General features: G+C 43.2%; 1 protein-coding gene across 17 annotated transcripts in view; it reads left to right on the plus strand.

Moving 5' to 3' along the window:
- The window catches only part of TANC2 (tetratricopeptide repeat, ankyrin repeat and coiled-coil containing 2), a 154792-nt gene that overhangs the window by 96257 nt on the left and 39571 nt on the right, over positions 1–18964 (plus strand). For all 17 annotated transcript variants that reach the window (XM_021538563.4, XM_021538560.4, XM_077788385.2 and 14 more), the window contains 5 exons: positions 2883–3164; positions 5874–6007; positions 12551–12782; positions 15483–15649; positions 17126–17733. In XM_021538563.4, the coding sequence (XP_021394238.2) occupies positions 2883–3164; positions 5874–6007; positions 12551–12782; positions 15483–15649; positions 17126–17733 (1423 nt within the window). The remainder of the gene's footprint in view (positions 1–2882; positions 3165–5873; positions 6008–12550; positions 12783–15482; positions 15650–17125; positions 17734–18964) is intronic.

Genomic DNA, 18964 nt, shown 5'->3' on the forward strand with positions numbered 1-18964 from the left:
AGTGGGGAAGGAGCCCAGTGCAGTGATGAGGCCACCAGCTCAGCTGCTGCTTGTAGGGTTGCTCACAATGCCCGTATTCAGACAGCTTTTTGATTTCTAAAAAGCCTTTTGGAGGGGAGATTTTTGTGGTTCTTTGAGGCAAATTCCACAAACAAGATGTTAGCAATGAGAAGAGGAGCCAGGGCTGACATTTTAGTGTTTTGCTTATTATTCCCAGGCAGCTCTACCTCGATTTGATCCATCTCCTTGGGATTTCAGCCCACCCTTCAACTTACATCCCTCTTTTAATCTGATCTCAGTCTTCCACCATGTGCTTAAGCTGTCACTGTGAAAATCCTGAGTCTGCAGCAGATCACCGGGCTAATGCCTCAGCCCCATCACTTTTTGTTGCAGAGATAAGTAAGTGGCCGAGAAAGCTCATTTGGGATATTTTCAGGTTTCTGTGCTGTGAGACTGGTTTGTTCTCCCCTGCGCAAAGAAGAAAGGTTTCTTCTGGCCATACCTGAAACTTTCCTGTTCTCTAGGGGTTTTTTTTGTGCCCACCATCTTAGAGTGAGGAACTGGGGAGCTGGAAGGCTCAGTCTGGGTTTTCACCCAACATGCTCGATCTGGTATAGCCTGGCTGGACTTCATACCAAACACAGGAGCCCCCCAAAGAGTGGGTTTGTGGGCTTTGGATGGCAGTCTGCAGTGAAATCCTCCTGGCTGTTGAGGCAGGTCTAGAAGTGCATTAGCAGGCAGTAAGTGAAGAAAGCAAAGTTTGACAGACCAAATTTCCATATGTTCAGAAGCAGCAGCTTGCCAAGGCTGTGTAATTTGCAGTGATTGCATCCAAAACATTCAACTTTATTGTAGAAACAGAATCAAATTATTTTCCAGACACACTTTTGAAACCCTTGTAGCACTACATGTTTTCTTTCTGTGCTTTGGTTTGTTATTTTTTCCTTTTTGTGACAGTTGCATGAGAATAGAAGCAGTATTTCAATTTTTTAAAGTTTGTTTCTTATCTTACCTGAGGTGCTGCGCAAACCATCACTATTTGGAAATATTATCATGTCATTACATATGCAATGGGAGGCCCTTCCCTGAAATGCTGCATTTTGCAGATATTGCTGTGAAATTGCATCAATCTGGGCTGTTGCAAGCTGCAACTCTTTGTTCCAGCTGGAAATCCTAAACTTGTGTTTAATTTTAACATCCCTGGTCTTGGCACTAGGCTGAAATAGTGAAGACATTGATGGCCCTGTACTGGGGGACACATTACAGCCCACTGTCTGTTCCCACTGTTCCAAAATCCCAGTGAGAGAGACTAAATGGGAGATTGTCTCTGCTATTTTTTGTTAAACCAATTATTTTAAGAAGGGGAGCAATAGAAGAATCTCAACACTAAGAGTGTGACAAGGATTCATCCCAGTGACAGCTTTTTAATAGGATGGGGAAGGCAATTTTTGCTTTTCCCATTTTCATCCCTGGGGATTTGAGGCTTTTCAGGTTGCTGTAACCCAAGGCACAAGCTGATGGCTGTGATGTGCTGTGGGTTTTCTTCTCCAGAAAGCAAATATCACCAGTGCTGCAGGATGGGAAGAACCAAGATTTTTGTGTGAGGTTTGGGATGGAGGAGAGGATAGTTCCAACTCACCCAATATATTGTGTATCTGTGTATGTAATATGGCAGTTGTATGCTTTCCTTAAGTTGTTTTTGTAATGTTCAAGGGATTTTCCTCACAGTATGTGTTTAATACTGTTGTCTTGTGGGTAAGAGAGTTTCATGTGCTTCTTGGAAACACTAAAAAGTAGTTTAGCCTTTTTTAGGCACAGAGGCTGCGGAAAAAAAGGAACTGCTTTCATCCCAGTGGATGTAGATGTTTAAGATGACACTTGAAAGAATCACAGAATCATAAAGGTTTGAAATGCATCCAGTAAGTTCATTAAATCAAACCATTCCCCCAACATTGCTTAAGGCCACCACTGAGCCATGTCTACAAATGCCACATCCTTTTAAATCCCTCCAGGGATGGGGATTCCACCACTGCCCTGGGCAGCCTGTGCCAGGGCTGAACAGCCCTTTAAGTGAAGAAATTTTCCCTATTATCCAAAAGTTGCAGTCTAAAGCAAGTGAAGGAAATAAACTCAGACATTTGCTTCGTTTAACATAATACACCCAGATCTGGGTTGCTTGAATTGAAGTTTTCAATAACAGGGAAGAGCCCAGTTGCATATGGTAGGAAGTGTTTCAGTTCAGTATTTTAATTTGTTGCTTGGGCTCTACAGAAGTTGTACAGTATTTCTTCAGCACCAGAACACATGGTCTGTTGAGGAGATATTTCTTGCTCTTCTTGATAACTTTATAGTGCTTTAAAGCATCATTTTTCATTGTGAAAAGAGATGTTTTAATTGCCAAACATGAATATCCTGTCAACAGTCTGGCTTAATTTGGTTACTCCAGAAGAATTGAAATAACTTTGTTTAGATTGAATTAACACTTGTAGGTGCTGAGATTGTTGTGGGTGCATTGGATTGAAGAGGTGAGCATGCATTGTGTGTCTCTTTGTTCAGCCATCAGTCCTGTCTCCCAGGAGGTGCTGTGCAGAGTGCACCTTCTGACAAGGTCCTTCAGAGGTGGTGGATTTAAGAAGAAAATTAATTTTTCCAGCCACAATTTTTCCCCAGCTGTAGGCTACTCCCTGTAAAATCCTCAATGCCTTTGATGGAAAATACTGTGAATGAGACAGATGCTTTCACAACAAACCTGTGGGTGATGCAGAATTGTGTTTTCACCTTTTGTAATGGAAGGATTTCTGTGTGAGATAAACATCCGTTTCCAAACTCTGCTTTCCCATCTGGCGTGGACGTTGATGTTCTTCCCGTGTCTCCCTTTCCAGTGCGCTTCGCGCCCTACAGACCCCCTGACATCTCCCTGAAGCCGCTGCTCTTCGAGGTGCCCAGCATCACCACCGAGTCCGTGTTCGTGGGCCGGGACTGGGTGTTCCACGAGATCGATGCGCAGCTGCAGAGCTCCAACGCCAGCGTCAACCGCGGCGTGGTGATCGTCGGGAACATCGGCTTTGGCAAAACCGCCATCATCTCCAGGCTGGTCGCGCTCAGCTGCCACGGCACGAGGATGAGGCAGATTGCTTCAGATAGCCCCCACGCCTCTCCAAAACGTAAGGACAGCAGCACATGGGTCTCCAAAACTCAGAGCTTTTACGTCAGCTTTTAGAGTGGTCTTGGCTGAAATAACCCCATTTCTCTTCAGGCCCAAGGAATCAGCTTAGTCTTTGTTGTCAGGAAAAGGAAGGACCTTTGAGAAATATGTCATAGAAGCCCTGAATGATTTGGGTTGGAAAGGACTTTAAAGATTATCTCATTCCAACTCCCTGCCACAGGCAGAGGCACCTTCTACTATCCCAGGTTTCTCCAAGCCTCATCCAACCTGGCCTTGGTTACTTCCAGAGATGGGGCAGCCACAGCTTCCCTGGACAGCTTGTGCCAGGGTCTCCCCACCCTCACAGGGAGCAATTTATTCCTAATACCTAATCTAAATTCTTCCTAATCTAAATCTGCCTTCTTTCAACTTGAGGCCATTCCATCTTGTCCTATCCCTCCATGCCCTTGTGTAAAGTCCCTCTTCATCTCTCTTGGAGTCCCTCTAGGTACTGCTACAGGCAGCTTTATACTGCTCCTGTTCCAGAGCTGCTTTTGAAGAGTCAGAGTAGTCTGTCTCTGCTTGTCTGGCTTAGAAACATCACAGACTTTCTCTGGCTGGGAAGACTCCAATTTTAGAATCACAGAATGATTTGGGTTTGAAGGGACCTTTAAAGGTCATGTAGTCCAATCCCCCTGCTTATGACATCTCCAGCCGGATCAGGCAGCAAGTATTCTATGATTATGAATCTTTGCCAATGCTTTCTTCTTCCCATACGGAATGTTTATCTCATTGAATCATGGTGTAAATATTCCATGCAGGTCACAAGCCCCTGTAGGCTCAGGACCCAAGATTACTCTACCTCCTGTGGTCCCGTCCAATGGCAGGTTTGCAGGTAGAGATGACAACATTTTAAAATCACTCAGCTTTCAGTGAGTGACTAAGACAGGACTAAAAATACTGAGTTGGGTACCTGAAGGTATCTATAAGGATGTAGGTCACTGTACCTCAGTGAAGCTATAGTTAAATCTGTTTACTGGAAATGCTGTGCTCTTGCCCTATCACAAGCGCTGAAATGTCACTGGGATTGGCATGTTGAACAGTGCCACTTGTCAGAGCTAAATAAACTGTGTAGTGAAAGGCAGGGCTTGTTTCTATATTTTAACTGGAGCTCTGCAGTGCACCAGCTGCGACTGTGTGTCCCCGGTCTCCTTAGGATGATGGTGGACATAAAAGATACAGCCGTGCTAAACTCCTTCTGAACTAAAAGCTGGATTTCTCACATGGGGTGTCCACAGATGATGAAGATCCTTGGTCCCACCTAACACATTGTTTAGTTCACTCTGGTGTGTCCATGGAGTTGAAAGCTGAATGAGTCTTCAGTGTGAGTTATTAGGATGGAAACCTTCAGAATCAGTAATTAATTAGACTTGATTTCCTAAAGAGATCACAAGTCTAGCTATAGAAGATAATAATTACTCTGCAAGATCCTTGTGAGTCCCTTCCAATTCAGGATATTTATCTCTGATTTTGTGATGAGTTTCTTTGTAATTTTTTTTTCCACATGCTGAAAAAAAAATCTATTATGCTTATTAAATCTATGCTAATTAATACATGCTAATCAGGTGGTCTCACTCTGCTACGGCAGTTATGCAATCAGCTAATTAAACTGGCTTCAATACAGCCTCATACTTCCAGTTCCTCTCTCAGAAAATTAATACAGGTGACAGTGATGTGCTCAGAATCAAGAACATGCCTCATTCTAACACATTCAGGGTTTAATTATGGAGGCAGCAGTCATTCTCCTCTGTTATTTGCCATTAAATGGGTCATTGTTTGCATGATTATTTCCAGTCAAGCTCAGGGATGCACTGCAGCAATCCAGTCAGAAGAATCCTCTGCCCGCACAGACTGCACTTCAGAGTGGTGTTGTTCTTAAAATAATCAATAATTGGACATCACCAAGTGCTGCATGTTGTGGTGTCATTCAAAAACCATCCATATGAGTACTTTGGAATGAAAATAAAAATAGTTTGGGAATGTTATCCACAAAGGCCAGGTGGATGAGCTTCTGTAGCAATCCACTGGTAAAGCAAATTTCTGCTTTTCCAGGCATAAAAAGCAACTAAAATGCACTAGGCCACAGTTAAACTTGCCAGAGATTACTCCAGGATAATTTATTATTTGCTTGCAAGCCTTTTCCAGATCCTTGTGCTGCTCCTGCTCCTCTCCCCCTGATTAAATTAATGGGCTTCAGATGGCTGTATTAGCTGGGGCTCTTGGTTTATTTATGTTAGAAAATAGGCCTGTAATTCAGAAAAATTGGCTGTCTGTGCTGAAGGAGGACTTGGAACCAAATTAACCAGTGATTGTTCATAACAAGGGAAGGTCTGTTGGCAGAAATAGAGAGCAGGAGAGCTCTGCACTCAAATCCACCAAACCTGAAGGCAGAGCCTGCCAGAGGGCCCAGTTCACTCCATTATTGTCATTATTTTGAAGTCAGTGAAATTAAAGTGGGGAAGATGAATAAGACAAGCTCAAGGCTTTTTATTAGTGGTCCTTTTCTGCTTCCAAAAGAAGTTTCTTGAGAAACCTCTGGCCTGGAAATCCCTGAAATCCCAACCAGAGTATTTACTGGAAGCATTTTAACTGCCACGCGTAGGAACCAGCAGCTGCCCGGTTTTTAATAATAATGTTCGTGCTTGTCCTAACCTCTTTCCTTGGGCAGATGTGGATGCCAGCCGAGAGCTGCCCCTGGCGCAGCCGCCGTCGGCGCACGCGTCCATCGCCAGCGGGAGCTGCCCGGGCACACCCGAGATGCGCCGGCGCCAGGAGGAGGCCATGCGGAGATTGGCCTCGCAGGTACGGAACACCAGCCCGGGCTGCCGCTCCTGGGGAAGGGCAGCTTTAGGGGACTCCTTCTGCTGGATGTCACTTGGAACAATCCGTGTGTTCAAGTGCTCACTTGGGGAGCCCCGAGAGAGACTTCTGGAAGGAGTTTTCGTACCCAGGAAAGTTATTTCTCTAAAATGAAACTCCCTCTACATCAAACACTTCCCTGTTACTCTGAGGGTTTGTCTTTCACAGGCACCCTACTTTCTCATCACAAATGTTAGGATGTGACACAATTATTGAAATTATTGTGGTTTTTCTTCAGCACTGAGAACAAAATTGCCCAGTACTTGAGCAGTGTTTTCTTTGAAAAGGGCAGGTACTGTACTTGGGGAAGGCACAAGCTGAGTGTTAATGCTGTGTGTGCACTTGGGAATCTTTTGGAAAATTCTCCGAAGTAGACCATAGCCTTTGGAACAATACACAAATTACTTGCTGTTTTGGCAGGAATGGTTTGTATGGAACATATGGAACACTGTCACTTATGTACATAAGATTTACAGTTTGAATTTGTTTGTATTACTGAGATTTAACCCTAATTTTGTGGTGGGAAGGTACCATTCTGTTGCTTTGGAATCCAAGGAATTTGCTCTTGCTCCTCCTCCACCTTTTGGGAGGATTGGAGCAGGTAATGCTTTCCTGTCACCTGCTCCTACTTCAGAAAGAAAAATAGCAAGAAAAGTCTCTGTTCTAAGTTATTACTAGGACGTGTTTTGCTTTGCTTTTTATGCCAGATACTGTCTTGTCCTGTCTGCTTTCCTGCTGCACACAGATGGCCAGACCAGTAGCATGTGCTGCATAAACAAATACTAAGGTTTGATACTCTCCTCTTCCACATGGAGTTCTTGAAAGGAATGCAATGCCTAAGTCTGGTTTTGTTCAGGTTGCATTAGTCACTGTATTCCTTGCAAATCTGAAGCTCTGCAGACTACCAGAAAGGGCAGTAAAGTGTGCTAGCTCTGCTTAAAATACCTCATCTATCACTTCCCCTGAATGCTTAAGTCATCCTGCTGAGTATGTAATTGATACATGGATGCTGTGTAGCTTCAGTTTCCTCCTGGAAAAGGTAAGGAATATGGCTCTTTCAAACACTGTGTCACATCCACGGCATAGATTGCTCACTGAAGCTTTTTTGGCATCTCTGATCACTGGAGAAAGAGCTAAAAACAATCTTTACAGCCAAAATTAAAGTAAAAATAGGTTGTTGTACCTTGGCTGCAGACTATTTAGGAAGGGTTTTAAGGTCCTTCAGTCTATCTGGACGGAAAAGTATTTCTTGGATGCGTGTTTTTTTTAGTTGTGTTTACACTGAAGTCAGAATTGAAGCACAGAAGAAAGTGTTGACAGTGATGGACAACCACAATTGTCAGGGTTATTTTAGGAGTTAAATGAACCATATGTGAGGAGCTGGATAAAGCTGTGTGCAGATGTTCCACCTCTGCCTACAGTGAGCAGAGCAGAATGTTCTCAGATGGGGCTGAGGTCCCTGTGCTGGAGAAATGCAGATCGTTACAAAAGCAGATTAATAATATACAAACAGTCTTTGGTAATGGCTGGTGCAGGCTCCTGAATGCTGGTGGGAAGCTCATTGTCCTCTCACCCACTCCCCTTCCCTCTGAAAATGTCACTTATCCCAATATTCAGACGTTTGTGTGCCTATGATGACAGAAATGAAATGTGAGCAAACAGTTGTTTTTCCTCCTCTGGATTACTCAGGGTTGTACTCTTATGCCTGGTTTTTGTACAGTAAATTCTTGGGGGGAAAGTTTGCATTTAGCTCTTATGTCAGAGATGAACAAATCATCAATTTTAGAAATAAGTAACAGCTGACTGGCAAGCAGGAGCTCGACTCAGTCCTGCCGTGCTGACCTCTCCTTTTCCCTGAAGGTTTATCCTTTACTCACAGAGAATTTTTAATGGACTGGCCACCCAGTTTTAACTAACCCATTGAACAGCTTTTTTCTTCAGGTTTCTGGATGCTGTGTGGTGGCTTGTGGTTGCAGCACTTAAACAAATGGACCTGAAACACAGCTCAACTGCACTAATGGGTTGTACCCTGTGCAGAGCAGCTAGTGGAGGAGCTGCACATCCATTGCATTAGTTCATTTTTCTGATGCTGAACGCAGCTGGTGTCTCCAGAGGCTCTTCTCCCCATCCTCCAAGCCATATCCAAAGCATCACTAACATTGCTGCAGGCATATAAAAAGAGAGTGCTCCCACCTTACACAGAGGTGGAGGGATTCATTACTGCTGAGCTTTGATGCCCTGGGCCACTAATGAGTTTCAGAAAGCATTTACCAGCATACTCAGCTATGTAAAGGTAATGAACATTCCTAATAAACTGGGTCACCACATGCCACATACAGTCACATGCAGCGCTAATGGCCATTTCCATTGTCACAGCCAGCATTGTGCCTGGCATGTGGCACAGTGGCAGGTCAGTGTTACAGTGCATTTATTTGAAGCTATTTTGTATGGGTCAAAAAAAAAATCTTGTTAAAGGTTAAAATACAGTGCTGAAGCCCTTTAAGAGCACTGGAGGGAGTGAGTGGGGTGTTGCTGTGAGCTCAGGGGTCTGGGAGGTTTGTCCAAGGGGGACTGGCTGTCCTTGCACGACAGGCTTCCAGAAGGAAGCCAAGACAAACTACAGAGGAAGTGTGATGGCAAAGGAATGCTGCCTGAATGGAGTAGATTTTGTTTCAGAAGCATTGCTGGAGAATTGCATAAAAGTGGCCTGTGCTAATAATTAAAAATAACTTATTTCCCTTGAGACATCTCCAGACCTCCCTCTCCTTTGATCTTCATGCTGTCCTTCCAGCCTTTCCTGTTACTTCTCCCTCTCCTCCATGTCACTTGTTCCCCTTCTCTTTCTTTTCTTTTCCTCCTTCACAGTTCAGTCCCTTCTCACCCTCTGCACTTGGTGACTGATACGCGATCTCTTTTGTGTCTCATTTTTTCTCTCTCCTTTGGCCTCTCACCCTCGTCCTCTTGCTCCATTCATGTGGCTTGTGCCCGCGCATCCACCAGCATTTTCCATTATCCTCAGAACAGCTGTTTTGCTGTTAACATCCTTCACCCTGCAACTGTTTCTCTTGGACAGCAGGAAGATAAAGGTTACATGAGGCTGAATGAAGGCAGAATTGGGAAGAGACTGTGGCAAAAAGGGAGAGTAAGAATGACTGGTGTTGGAAGGGTGGGAGAAGAGACTCCTGAAGACCTACTGGGTTAAACACCTAGAGGGAATACAAATAATGTCTTTGTCATTTTGCTTTGGCCGTGACAAAGATGAAGTTTATGTCATTTCAGGGTAAATGAGCAGGTACTTTGAGCACTGAACTGGATAAACGTGTTACTTTTCCCATCCTTTGTTGTAACCCACTTCTTGCTTTAGGGTTGCTGATATAGACCTTGTGTGCTTTTCAATCCAGTGATTTGAATTTAGTCAAACTTTAAAACAAGGAAATAATTTAGCAAACCTGATAGCTGAAATAAAGGTTTAAAAGTTTTGGAAGTCTAATTTAGTGTTTATAGCATTTAGTGCAACGGGATGACTAAGTTAAAATTGAAACTACGGTTAGAAAAATTATGTCTTAAATTGTATCAGACACAACAGTTTGCTGACACAACATCCAGGCATGCCCATACTTTTGGAACCACATGATGTTCACTGGTGATTTCATTTTTTGTAGTAGTTTCTAGATAAAATTAAATTTTTAACTCAAGGATTTGTTTGTATTAAGGCTTAGTTGGAACTTGTTCAAACATTATTTTGAGGCAAAATAGTTAGATCTGTTGAAAATGATGCTTTTATTGAGAGAGGGCACACCTTTTCCAGTGAAAAGTTAATTTCCAGGGTATACAAGGGGTTTTTATGTTTGGGGTTTTTTTTGCTTATCTAGTCAACAAAAAGGAGGAGAGACCAAAATCACCTCAGAATGATGACTAGAACAGCGAGTGGTCATTTCAGATGGCTGAGCAAAGTCTGCATGTGGTCTCACATATCACAGAAGAGAATCCTTAGCAGTGAAGCTGGTAATCCATCCCTCTCCCTGAAGAAATTAACCTTGAAGAATTAGTGAAGTATTTAAGGTGAAATAATTGGAAAGGGACCTTTCCCAGAGCATTGCTGCCATTCAACAAATACAGGGTAGAAAGAACACTTTGAACCTGTTTGGGGTGAGTCCCATCCACACCACCCCCTGGCCATCCTGGAGGGTCTAACACTCACTTCTCACATTAACCTGGTCTCATTCCCAAGGGTGGAACAGGATTGGAAACCTTGGAAAATTTTATCGTGTGAGAAAACTGCTTCCCACCCAGCTCCATGTTAGTGAGGAGCCTGATTCTCAGCCCGATCTCCAGCACCAGGCTGCACTTGCAGCACTGGCTTTTGGCAGCCCCTCTGTGATTTGAAGATAGAGAAAATGTTACAGAAAATAAATAACATCAAGATGAAATTCTGGCTCAGGTTGCATTTTCTAAGAACGTCATTCTGCCTTTGCTTTGGTCGACTTCCCAGAATCTTCCTTTGCTTACTGCTTTAGCTTCAGATCCACCCATTAAGCGTTATGTTTATCCTATGGTTATAAGGCTTATTTCATACACCAGTAAATCAAGCACAGGGATCAGGAATCACGGAATCCTATAATTGCTAAGGTTTGAAAAGACCTCTTAAGATCATGAAGTCCAGCTGTAATGCATGGGAAGTGGCTGAAATTAATTGGGTTGTAATTGCATGTGTGTCCCGAAATCCAATGGTGAAGATGATGACACATGGCCCTTTTTCCATGATGTGACTCTTCAGATTCCTGGAATCAATTAATTGGCATCTCATTAAAAGAGACTTTATTTTTGTGTCTACACACAAACTTAATAGGAAATCAGAGTCATTTCTGTTAGTGGAACCTGATATCAAGGAATGGCAACTTGCAAACTTCATTCTGTGAAATGCACAAGTTACAATCCCCAAATAAATAGGATTGATGAAAAGAAATCATTACCTCTATAATTACTTTACATAGTGCTGTTCTCTAAGGGAATTCATTATATTTTAACTGTCTGTTAGGAAAAAATCTGTAAGGAATTTGGAGGTATCCATTAAAACTTAAATACATGTATTAGAGCTTGTTGCTTGAAATAACAGCCCAGCTTTCTCATCGCTGCATGTGTCACACCTTGTTTTGACTGGAAAGGAGATTACTACATTATATCCCATGGGTAATTTCATATTGAAAATTAAAAGCCAGTGCTGAACCAGCAATGGGTGAGGACCCCACAGCCTGATGTGTTCATTCCTTGGTACCATCCTTCACTTTCCTAGCCACCCTGGAGCCTCCTGCAATCGAAGGGATGGGGTTTGCAGGTGGAGAGACAGAAAGCCTTCATCATGTCCAAAGCCATGGGCACATTTCATCCCAGCTGCCCTGAGCTTCAGAGGAGCTTTACTTTTCACAGTGTCCTCAGTTATATTGTCCTTCCCAAGTTCAAAAATGCAATTTATTTTGCAACATTCTGTGCTACAGTGCTCCAGGGCAGTGATGGTTTTGGTACAGAACTGCTCCCACCTGCCTTGCTGGGATATTTTTGGATATTCAGTGATATTTGAAAAGAAAACCCAGTCCAGAATGGGAGCTGGAGAAAAGCTTTGTGCCCTGGCAGAGGTTCATTCAAAATGGGCAGGCAGTGCCTGAGGATGGAGGCAGCAAGGGAGCTGGGCTGGAGTGGTGCCAGAGCAGCTTCCGAGGGGATTCACAAGCAGAGACAAATTTTTGAGGGCCTTTTTTATATTGCAAAAGAAAACAAGAAAGTTGGCAGCATGGCCTAAGAAGATATCACTGGTTTTTTGCTTATTTTAATAGGTGGGCAGAATGTAGCAGGGTTCTAGCAGAGTTTGCTGAGCTGGAAAAATCAGGGAAAAGCTGGGGAAAGGGGAACCTTTTTTTTTTCCTTTTTTTTCCTTTTTTTTTTTTTTTTTTTTTAATTGAAATTATTTTTTTAATGAAGTGTGGGATCACAATGTATGAGTAGAGTACAGTGAGCCTGCCATCGCCCCCAGCTCAGGGGAATCTGTACCCACAGTGCTGCCTCGTTGTGATGGACTCAGGGAGTGCTGTCTGTCCACTTCCACAGAACTTATCATATGAAAACAAAGAAAGTAAAGAATAAGTTCAAGAAAACAATCACAAGTTTTTACTGGCACGAAGTCCTTAAACAGAACTCATACCACAATCCAAGCTCAGCACAGCACTTCAGAGACATCAACCACTGTCACTGTCTGTCTCTGCAAACAGCTACAGCTTAATTTCATTTATTCCTCAAATGGGAGGTCCAGTCATTTTTCAGGATCAGTGCCTGTTTTTACCAACTTATTTGACTGCATTCTTGTCGTAGGTAGTTAACATTCATTGCTCTTAGAGACTTCACGTGCCAGAACAGATCAAACTCACCAAAGGAAAAACCGCTGCTTTTACAGCTGTCCCAACACGGAGTTTTTCACTCTTTTCTCTTTGCTAGGTCGTAGCTTACCATTACTGCCAGGCTGACAACGCCTACACCTGCCTGGTGCCCGAGTTTGTGCACAACGTGGCCGCCCTGCTCTGCCGCTCGCCGCAGTTCGTGGCGTACCGGGAGCAGCTGCTGCGCGAGCCGCACCTGCAGAGCCTGCTCAGCCTCCGCTCCTGCGTGCAGGACCCCATGGCCTCCTTCCGCAGGGGGGTCCTGGAGCCCCTGGAGAGCCTGCACAAAGGTACTGGTGTTCCTCGCACTGCCCCAACCTTCCTGCACCTTTTTTATTATGGTTTTTAAAATGATGCTTAATTTGATTTTGGGTGTTGAAATGAAGCGATGGATTTAATCTGACTGCATCGCTTCTCAAGCTGAAGAGAAGAGGTGGGATCTAGAGAAGCTGGGAAGACTGAGAATCATGGAATGGTTTGTGTTGGAAGGGACCTTAAAGATCATCCCATTCCATCCCTGCTATGGGCAGGGACACCTTCCACTATCCCAAGCTGCTCCAAGCCCCATCCAGTCTGGCCTTGGGCACTTCCAGGTGCCCAGGGACAGCCACAGCTGCTCTGGGCAACCCTGTGCCAGGGCATCCCCTTCTTCACAGGGAGGAATTTTTTCCCAGTATACCATTTGGCCTTCGTTTTTCTTGCTTCTTTCATATCCCAAACCTGTCCTTGCAGTTCTCAAGGTGAAAACAAGGAACCAGTTCCATTCACAGGACTGTTTGCAGCAAAATGTTCTGATTTTATTTGTGTAGGGGTGACTTTTTTTCCCTTTCCCTGTCACTGTTTAGTGGATTTTGGAGATTCTGAAGCTTTCACCAAAGGACTGGTATCATGAAAGTCCATAGACACCCTGTGTAAAGCCTCTGGGGGAGCTGATGACAAGTGTTATCCTGATAACAGACTTAAAGCTTTTTCTAACGGCATTGATTTTGTCTTCTTTTCTTTCTCCCCTCTGCAAGTTATAAGTAATTCATTGTGACAGTCACTAAATTTAAGATCTTTGCTTGTTGCCATGAAAACTGTCAGAGCATTGCAGAGTTCAAGACTGTTGTCCTGCAGAATCATGTTTATTACTGTGCCTGTGCTGCATCTTGGCTGCAAAAATAGTTCAGTTAATTTTGTTACCACCCTACACACTACAGTGTAAGATCCAACATGAAGTAGATGCAACTTTTGCCTGATTCAAAGCCCTGATGTTCAAATCAGCTCTTCAAAACTGTGATGCAGCAGCATCAGGGTCCAGCCTGCCCTGTTCCACCAGGCACAAAACATAAGTAGAGCCAGCCCAGCATGACAGTGGTTGGTTTTCCTGGCACGGAGAAATGTCACTGTGGAAGGAGTGTGGTTGCTCTTTCCTGTCACCACTCTTGGCAAAAAGAAAAAGGGTACATGTAGGAACCATTGCTCTAGAGAAAAATAATTCTTGGTTATTACATTAGCTCTTTGGGAGATGTTTCAGCTCTTGATTTCAGAGTGTTTTGGAGGATTCTTATTTTTCTTGTCAAGGAGGTTGACCCCCATCTGGCCCTAAATTCTGAGAGATGGAAAAAATTTATCTGAAATACTTTTTTTTCCCTTTCCTTTTGGCCTCTGCACTCAGCACAGCTCCAGTGGAGCCACTGACCAAGACTCCCACTTTTCAAACTTGCTGATTGAGAGTGCTAGCAAGCTAATTTGCACCAAGTGTTCTCTAACACGATAAACAGTATCTGGAAATTGGTTCTAAAATATATAATATTTAAGACTATATAAATATTTCAGCAGGTCCTTTACAAGGTGCTGTTGAAGCTTTAGTGCTACTGGGACAACAAAACTATTGCACAGGTGCTAATGGTGAATGTCACTGAGAAAGATTCATGTTTCTCAAAGACACACACATATATATATATATATTTAATGTTAAAGAATCTAAATAATATATAGGAGAACATGTTCTGATTGTTCCCCTACTCCTGATTTCTCCTCTCTCCTTTAGGCTTTATCAGGAGCATGAGATGTGGGTATAAAATTCAGGCACTACATTCGCTTCAGGATTTCAGAGAGGAATAAAGTATATTTTCTAGTGTACTCAAAAATCTTACTGAGAAGTTAACTGAAAAAGCAGCTATGGTAATTTTAGTGCAAAATGCTAAAATTAGTATTTTTCATGTGTATGTTTACAGTGCAGTTGATATAAGGCAAGGACAAGATGCTCAGCAGCCCCAAAAACACGGTGTTTTCACACATCTGTTCTCCCTGGAATACCACAGGGACCACAGGATCTCATTGTCAATGAACATTTTGTGCTGAGATTTTGCAGAAAAGTTTCTGGTTCAATTAAAAGTCAAAGAGAAAAACTCAACTGCTGCTGGAAACATTGACCTTTTTGATAGCAGGAGTTCATCTGTAGTTCTTTACAGATCAGGACTTGTAGTACATATGAATAGCATATGCCATCAGTAGACTCAGATTTCACATTTTACACCTGGTTTTGAGTCTTATTAGGCAAAACTGCCATTGAGAAGATACGCCTTGAGCTTAAGGTACAAGTCCAAAGGTATCTCTACCATTAGTTGTAAAGCCATACTCAGCTCTCCGTGTCTGACATAGAGAAAAATGGCTGCATGGTCAGCATCACCTGGGTTACTGTATTCTCCAGCAGCAAAAAAATCCTGTGTAAACAGTCCATTATTTACTTCTGGTAGGATTTTCAAGGCCAGGTTGGAACAACAATAGGATGGCCCTATCTCCAGCTGGAGGGTGGAATGAGATGACCAGTAAAGGTCAATATGCAATTAATGTATCATTAAAAAGGTGCTGCTACGGTAGGTGTTTTCTTCTTTGGCAATATCTGGTCATGGTTTAAAGCTCTGTAGTAACGTTGCAGTACATTATGGTTGTGTGTCTATAGTCTCTATAGTCTATCAAATAAATGCTTTTTCTCTTTCTCTCAGAGAGGAAGATCCCTGATGAAGATTTCATTATATTAATTGATGGTTTAAATGAAGCTGAATTTCACAAGCCAGATTATGGAGACACCATAGTATCATTCCTGAGCAAAATGATTGGAAAATTCCCTTCCTGGCTGAAGCTGGTAGTGACAGTCAGGACAAGTCTACAGGTATGTTGAGACCCAAAACAGGGATAAAGGGATAAACTGTGTCATTGTCATTATGGACTTTGCTAAAGAAGATTTACTAGATGTTCTGGATTTGCTCAAGACCATTTATTTCAGGTTATCCTTTTGGCTTTTTATTCTTGGGATTTACATCCATACCCCTAGGCTCACTCTACAGATTTGGAAGGATCTAATCCATCATCGCTTATTCATGTAAATAAATGTTCATCAGCAGATAGCTCAGATCATTTTGTGAGACTGTTCATACTCCAGTAGGGCCCGAGTCATGGAGCCATTAGGAAGGTAGGGCCTGGTGTCTGGCAGCCTGTGCAGCTAAAGAACATCCTCAGCTCCACGTGAAAGGGCAGAGGAATTCGGATCTTCATTCCTTTCAGTGTGACCCAGAGCATGATGATTTCAGTCTGATTAGGCCAAGATGTTACTCAGCTCAAGACTGTTGTGAGCAGGTTCAGCAGGGAGCTGAGTCTGGTTCCAGCCCCACCAGGGCAGCCAGCCTCCACATAGTTGCTGTCAGTGGGAATGGCAGCTGCTTCCCAAAATCCAGGAGAGCACAGACTATTTGCCGTTCAGTGCTGAGATCCATTTTTTGCTCAGTAATGGAGTAAATGAAATAGCATTTGGAAGAAATCTTTTTGTAATTTTAAGTAAATTGGATCCTGATTACTTGAATTCCTCATTTCATTAGGGCTTTTGCATCCATAAAGTCTTCACTGCCACTTGAGTTCACACTGTGCTCTCCCTCTCTGTTTTGTTGGAGATCTTATGGCTTTCCTGGAATTGGCCTTGTACAGATCTGTTGCTTCACTTTGCTTTTCCTCACAGCGGGGGAGAGCGCATGAGGCAAGAATTTCTTTGGAGAGGCCTTTGGTGATCTTTGTAAGTTTATGTTGAACCAGGAAGTTCAGTAGATGAGCATTCCCTGAGCACAGTGTCCTGCAGCAGACACAGTTCCTTTGCACTGGAAACTACTCATTATCATCTGTCATGCTTCTGTGCATCTGTGGGTACAGAATGCAGAAGGATGTCCCCAGGGAGGTTCTTGGTCTCAGAAAGTTTCAGCTTCAGAAAGTTTCCTGTGGTGTCAGATCTGTTACCTGGATGCCCCGGACAGCAGAAGGAATGGGAGGTCAATTCGTGGTTGGGAGAGAGAGGAATAACAAGGGCACTACTCTGTGTGAATTTACCAGCCCTTTCCATGGGTTTTTCCATGTGAATTTTCCAGCCCTTTCCATGTTAGAAAGTCTCTGTTGTTTTTATATCAGTCATGTGTCACACACAACTTGTTTGATTATAGATGGGAGTGTGAGGCCCTGAGGGCACAAACTGCTGTTTGTGTTCTTGCCCTGATGGAAAGTCTTAAAGGAGTCTCAAAGGTGCTATTGTAATAGAAACGAAGTTTACTTAATGAATAGTAAACACTGCTGGCATTAGTATCTTTTTTTCTTTCTTTCTTTGTAGGAAATAATAAAGCTGTTGCCCTTCCACAGAATATTTTTGGATAGACTGGAAGAGAACGAAGCCATTGACCAGGACCTGCAGGCATACATCCTTCACCGGATACACAGCAGCTCGGAGATCCAGAACAACATCTCTCTCAACGGCAAAATGGACAACACTACGTTTGGCAAACTCAGTTCTCACCTCAAGACCTTGAGCCAAGGGTCCTACCTATACCTGAAACTTACTTTTGATCTCATAGAGAAAGGATACCTAGTTCTAAAAAGCTCCAGCTACAAAGTGGTCCCAGTGTCCCTGTCCGAAGTGTACCTGTTGCAGTGCAATATGAAGTTCCCAACACAGTCTTCCTTTGATCGTGTCATGCCTCTCTTGAACGTAGCAGTGGCTTCTCTGCACCCATTAACAGATGAACATATTTTTCAGGCCATTAATGCAGGTAACATTGAGGGCACTTTGGAGTGGGAGGACTTTCAGCAGAGGATGGAGAACCTTTCTATGTTTCTTATCAAACGTAGAGACATGACGCGAATGTTTGTTCATCCCTCTTTCCGAGAATGGCTTATTTGGAGAGAAGAAGGTGAAAAAACCAAGTTTCTTTGTGATCCAAGGTAAGAAAATGCTCTGAGAAATCAGAGTTTACCAGTGTGTTACTCTACACTGCTACCTGAATCATCTTCTTTTATGAGGTTGCACACGGCTGCAGTTGCTCTGTACACAGAGTTTGCTCTGTGTACACTGTAGGTCTCTACATTCTGTCCTGATCACCTGAGGTCTTTATGTTGTTCGTGGAAGGAAACAATCACCCCTGGGCACACACCTGACTTGGCAAACCTAACAGTCATCTTTAGAATGAGATGAGCTTTTCTCAGAAGGCCTCAGGCTGCCCAGCTCAGTTGTCACCAGGGACAGGTTACTCCTTCCAACTCAGTCCTGGAGAATCCATTTCTCCAAAGGTATCAAAAGCACAGGAAGTAGAAGGTAAGAAGTGGGAAGATGAGTAGTGTGGATACATCTTTTGTAGTTGCTTATTTTTCAAGTTGTGCTCCTTGTAGTTATACTAAAGGTTTTTTTGAAAACAAAATAAAGAGCAGAATTGTTCTTTAGTGATTTCAGACTGTAAATGCATCTGTAATCTCTATCCTGACAGCAGCTGAGTTCCTGGCTTAACTCACAGGGAACAGAATTTAATCATGGTTAGATTTATATTCTCTAAGCCCCATGATCTCTACCAACATGACTTTTTGTTTCTAGTGACAAGTGGAAACAGACCATCTGACTGTAATTCTCATCGTTTACTTTCATAAGTTTTGCTCCATTTTTCTGCCCATTTCTCAAAATATTATAATCATCAGGGAAGTACTCAGATTCAAGGATGTGTCAGTGACCCAGTGGTCAGTCTGAAGACAATCTCATGGTATCTGCTGGAGCTGGAAAGCACCTGGCTGATCAAGGCAGCTGTGGCTGTGACTGGTGTCAGAGTAATTTACCACTTTAAATTCCAAGGTAAACAGGCTGCAGTAGAAAAATACGAAATAGCTTCTCCCAATGGGCATCTTCTTGTTTTTAGTGGGTTCTGAAAATATTCCTGTTGAGTGAGCCCTTGGTAAAGCATCTCACAGCAGCAGGTGCCTTCAGATCAAACAAAGACCTACTTAATATCCTTACTTCGAAGTCACTGAGTGCTTGCCACCACGTAATGCTGTTCTGCCCTGTTTGCAGTATCTGTGCAGTGCTTGCTCCAATGGAGCTGAGAGTTTCCTCCATCCCAGTCACTCCCAGTCACCTGGTGCTACTGGTTTTGTGTGGCCTGGCTGCACGAGAGCTTGCTGTGAGCTGGGT

This window comes from Lonchura striata, chromosome 27 (genome assembly GCF_050655825.1).
Source record: "Lonchura striata isolate lonStrDom1 chromosome 27, ASM5065582v1, whole genome shotgun sequence".
NCBI classification, from domain to species: domain Eukaryota; kingdom Metazoa; phylum Chordata; class Aves; order Passeriformes; family Estrildidae; genus Lonchura; species Lonchura striata.